Raw genomic sequence first — 4,759 nt, 5'->3', positions numbered from 1 at the left:
AACAGCTACAGGTGTTTGCAAGAAAAACACTGAGGACTTATTTTTTACTATTGTTTTTACTACTTGGGTAAGAGAGGGCTCTGACAAACTAATGTGCTCCAATATACAGTATATTTAAACTACAGAAATTAAAAAACAATAAAACCACAAAGACCCAATTGCACTCCTGAGGTTGACTCCAGTATTCCACAGTGTGTTTCTCGTGCCCCAGACGCAGCTCACATGCCAAGCCCTCTCCAGCTGGGAACAGAAAGTCTGGGTTACAGCTGTTCTCCTGCATTTCCAGAGTAGTTCGTTATATTGTCCAAGTGGCGCTATTTCTTCTTCAGAGCTCTCTTTCCTTCCCCCTTCTTCGGTTTTTCCTTCCCACGTAGCTTTTTCAATCGCCTCATCTCCTCTTTAAAGTCTTGATGCTCATCCCTAGATGGGGGAGGAAAGAAATAAAGTTTACTCTGTTTCTTGGAATACGTAGATGTGAAAGGTTCTTTGAACTGTGTGATAATGAAAAAAAACCTCAAAATTTTTAAATGGTGAAGTCCACATTGAAACTCACTGCAATGTATTCGGTATTACTGCTAGCAGTAATTTTGGACTGAACATGAAAGATGTCCTCTGGTACTTTCAGAACTAACAAGGTTGCCCTCTTCAGCAACAAATGGTGTGTGCATATATATTATTTCCATTGCATTTATCGATCCACTGTGTTTAAATGAGCAGCAGAATATAAAAATCAGCAAGAGACAAGAATGAAAATTTCCCCCTTCTCATCTAGCTCAGCAGTCTAGCAATAGCACATTGTGTTTCTGTGCTAGATACTAAGTTCAGGTCATTAGCTTCTAAGAAAACGGGCATGCTGAGCAGTAATTACAGTACATGACACTGCTCTCAGGTGACTTCAAGAATGAGTTATGAAGAAAGCATCAGCTACCGGTAGAATCTTAATAGGAGAATAAAACAGGAAGGAGGATAAAGGGGCTGGCAGAGATAATGAATCCTCAATAACGCTCTAATAAATTCTCTTTAATCTCTGTTCCCGTATTTTTCAGTGCAGAGGTATTTTTCAAGAGTCACAACTGCATCCCAAGTGGTCTAAGATTACTGCGCTGCTATTTTTAAACACAACTTTTCTAAAAAAGAAACAAAAAGCTTGCAAGTTATCAGGCCCTTTGACTCTACAACTCTTCATTACCTATTTCTCACCAGCAAACCTGATCCTCTACAAGTTCTCTGTCTACAGAGCAGCTAGAGAAGGAACTTGAGATTAGGAGGGGATGGAGAAGAGTAAAGAATATTACCATGTCTTTGAGGCTTTCTGTGTCAACAAACAACTATTCTAGAAAGAGTTTGCATGCCCTCCTAAACCAAGAGCATCCTGGACGCAATCCTTGATGGCTAGTCTTGTGATACTAGCAATAGAAATTAGTCTGTTTTGACTTCACAGGGTTAGCAGCCTCACTTAAGGGATTTCTTCAGCGTTACCTGACTGAAATCAAAGGATTGCATTTGACTCCTGCTGATGTTCTTTAGCAGTGCAATTTTTCCTTGGAAAAATCGGAAATTTTTTTAGAAATGTGGAAATTAATTTAGAAATTAAACAACTGATTTGGATGAAGTTGGAATTAACAAGGCTATTTAAACCATATTTGAATTTAACTGATTTTCAAGGATAAGAAGCCCCTCCAGCCCAACACAAACTTTCCTTCTCTTTAAATTTCACTTATTAGCTGTTGAATGATTAAAGAATATACAGGAAGACTGTCTTAGTGCAGTTTTTGCATTAAGCTAACATCACCTTTTGGCAGCATGTTCATTTGCCATATTCAGAACTACAGACCCATCTCTTGTCTGTCAAGAAGCTCTATTCCCTTTCCCACAAAGCCAATGCAAGAACTATTTTTAAATAACTGGTTACCCATAACTACACCTAAAGTCCTTCTCACAAAAGGTATTGTAAAAGTTACTTCGACAGTAGTCACTTATTTTGCGCTCCTTGCCCTCAGTGCAACAATCAAGTACATATTTCCACATGCACCATATTTTGAACTAAACCTTTTTATGTTCCTTTTTTCCTTGAGGAAAAAAACTTGAACAAAACTCACACCCATCCCTTTCCCATCCCCAGTCCTGCTCCCACCCTATAAGCACAGAGATTACCTGTAGAGACCAAAGTAACGGAGTTTCTTCATGAGGGCATAATAGGTGTTGTGAGGAGGATACCAGCTGTAGACCTCCTTCCGCTTGGCAAAAGGCTGCTCACTGAATAACTTCACTACTTTCATAGATTTTGAGTCAGTTGGCCTGACAACTTCTCCAAATATCTGAGCACTCAGCCGGGCCATTCGAAGGGCATAACTGGAAACATTGGACATCTCCCAAGGAAGAGTGGGCACACATAGACAGATGGACCTTCCTGCAAAAGGAAACACAAAAGGCCACAACTCTAAGATGGCTGAGTATTGCAAGCTATCCCAGAATTTAGGCAAACAAAACAACTCATCATAGACTGATCACATGTTTGAAGTCATGCATTCCTTGCATGAAATCAGTCCAATTCTCAGTACATAATCCTGCAGATAAAGAATGTCTACACTAATTCAGGTACAATTACCAGCCTAACTAGGAAACTACGGACAGCAACATGGACTATAAACATGCCTACACTCAACCACAATTTACAATGGCTAGTTTATTAGCAGATCCCACTCAGCTTACTTAAGGCTACCTTTAATCTCCAGTCACAGGAACAATTACAGTGTGAACTCTGCCAAAAATGGTGCCCACTGCGATGCCTCAGACTTCTACACAGGCACAAGGTAAGTCAGCACTTAAACATATTCAGGAAGCAACCTGGAATTTTTTTTTCATTAAAATTTCTCACCCTCTTTAAAACCATTGTACGAATATTGTTATAGTCCGTCTAGCAAAAGATGGACTTTTAACTGTAAAAGTAAATAAATAAATCAGGTTTCTCTGTATGAAGCACGCAGGTCTTTCTCATCACAAATCTCTTCCTTTGATCATTTCAATCAGCTTTTACTCCATTCTCTTTTCTGTCTCTTCCAATATTCTTTTTTTCCAAAGAAAATCCCACATCAACAACTTCCCATTCTCTTTCAGCCATCTCCCACCTTAAGACACCTCTACAACAAAAAATGCTCTGAAGATAAAACGGTTGTTATTATGCCACCAGAGATGACATCCATACTCTCATAAAGAAGTGTGGACAAGGGATTTCTCTCACCTCTCCTACCCTTCCCCATTTTTCCTCTTCTTTGCATCTTTACTTTACTCTTTCTTTGCAGAATGGGATGTAATAGACAAGAATAAGAGTCCCACAATCTTGTATTTGAAGCTGTATGTTGCCCGTACTGTGCCTTTTTGAATAAGTGATGACATAAGTCTCCAGAGACTTCAAGTTGAAGTGCACTACACTTAGGTTAAAGTTTTAAATTCTTGTTTTAAGAAGACACAGCTACACAGCTGATTCCACAAGATGAGCATGAAAAATTAAAAAAAAAGAGTAATCAGCAGGACCAGGCTAACTATTTTAGTATGATAACAGGGAACCTGTTGTTTAATAACACAAGTCTGAAGTATTCATAACCTCACTTACGTATGTCGGGCCACTGGAGGACCTGATGTACAACCATCTACTTTGATTTACTCCCGTTTGCAAAGCACGAGAAAGGAAGCAGGAAAAAAAAAATCAAGCATGAAAATACTACAAGTAATCTGAGTAAAAGAGAAAAATGGAAGAGTGGAAAGAGTAACAGAAGGGAAGGTGAAGTGTCAGAGACCTCAGGTTAAGGCAGCAGGCCTAATGTGAGAAGATAGAAGCTCTTAAATGACTGCAGGGCAGCACTTCAACTTGAGTATCTATGACATGGGGGAACCATCACTAAGTCTTGCTAAATCATCCATTTCAGAACAGCCAGTCCTAATTCCCACATTCAGAGATAAAGCAACAAGTTGTCCCCAAAACTCTTTATCACATCATCACTCTGAAAATATCACCAGACTCTAATCTAACACAAAGCTTGCTTAATCTCTTCGCAACTGCAGCCTTAGAATGAAGATACCTCCAGTTCCTAAATGATGTAAACCAGTGGTCTGAGAGACCTGCTTTTCACTTCAGAATTGCTAAAGGAATCTAAATATCCCAAGTCAAGGCTGGAGGCCTCTGTTAATCCTTGCAAGTCTAAAAACATTTGAGAGATGAGAAAGAAAAAGACTACAAACTCACAAGTGCCAGAGCTATCCAAAGCCTGTTTTAGGGTGACCTCTGATTCTGTGAGATGCTATCAGAGCAGTTTTGTTCTTGCCCCTTACAGCGATGATATTTTCACGATCACCTATTGGTAATTAACACACCTAAACCAAAAGCAAGACCACCATGCCGCACTGCTTCTTCACCTGCTTCCCCACTCCTTATTGCTACTTAAAGCCTTGCTTTTCCATCCTCGGCTGGGGGTTTTGTTCTTCCCGATTAACTAGCTTGTCTCAGACTGCTTCCTTCTCACTTCACATCTACCAGGACAGCTTCCCGCTTCCAGAATTACTTTTGATTTTTCCATGACCACACGGGGACATGAAGGCTGCCCCGGGCCACCACCAGGCCAAGAGGGGCACCCGAGCCCGGCAGGGCCCAGCACAGCCCCGCAGCTATCCCTGTCCCCTCCAGCTCCGGCCGCCTTGCTTCCCTCCGGGAGGGCAAGCGTAGAACCCCACCCGCGGGCTCCAACCGCGCCTCCGCATAACC

General features: G+C 41.0%; 1 protein-coding gene across 1 annotated transcript; it reads right to left on the bottom strand.

Annotated features, from left to right (window-relative positions):
* Positions 1-276: 276 nt before the first annotated feature.
* Positions 277-2,408, bottom strand: MRPS33 (mitochondrial ribosomal protein S33). Its single transcript, XM_009887394.1, has 2 exons — positions 2,155-2,408; positions 277-420 (listed from the first exon to the last, which is right to left on the bottom strand). The coding sequence occupies exons 1-2, from the start codon at positions 2,367-2,369 to the stop codon at positions 315-317; spliced, it is 321 nt and encodes a 106-aa protein (XP_009885696.1). The 5' UTR covers positions 2,370-2,408; the 3' UTR covers positions 277-314.
* Between the last annotated feature and the right edge of the window lie 2,351 nt (positions 2,409-4,759).

Source organism: Charadrius vociferus, unplaced genomic scaffold, assembly GCF_000708025.1.
Source record: "Charadrius vociferus isolate BGI_N301 unplaced genomic scaffold, ASM70802v2 scaffold196, whole genome shotgun sequence".
NCBI lineage: Eukaryota > Metazoa > Chordata > Aves > Charadriiformes > Charadriidae > Charadrius > Charadrius vociferus.
The sequence above is the reverse complement of the archived record's forward strand: the minus strand, read 5'-3'. Positions and strand labels throughout refer to the sequence as shown.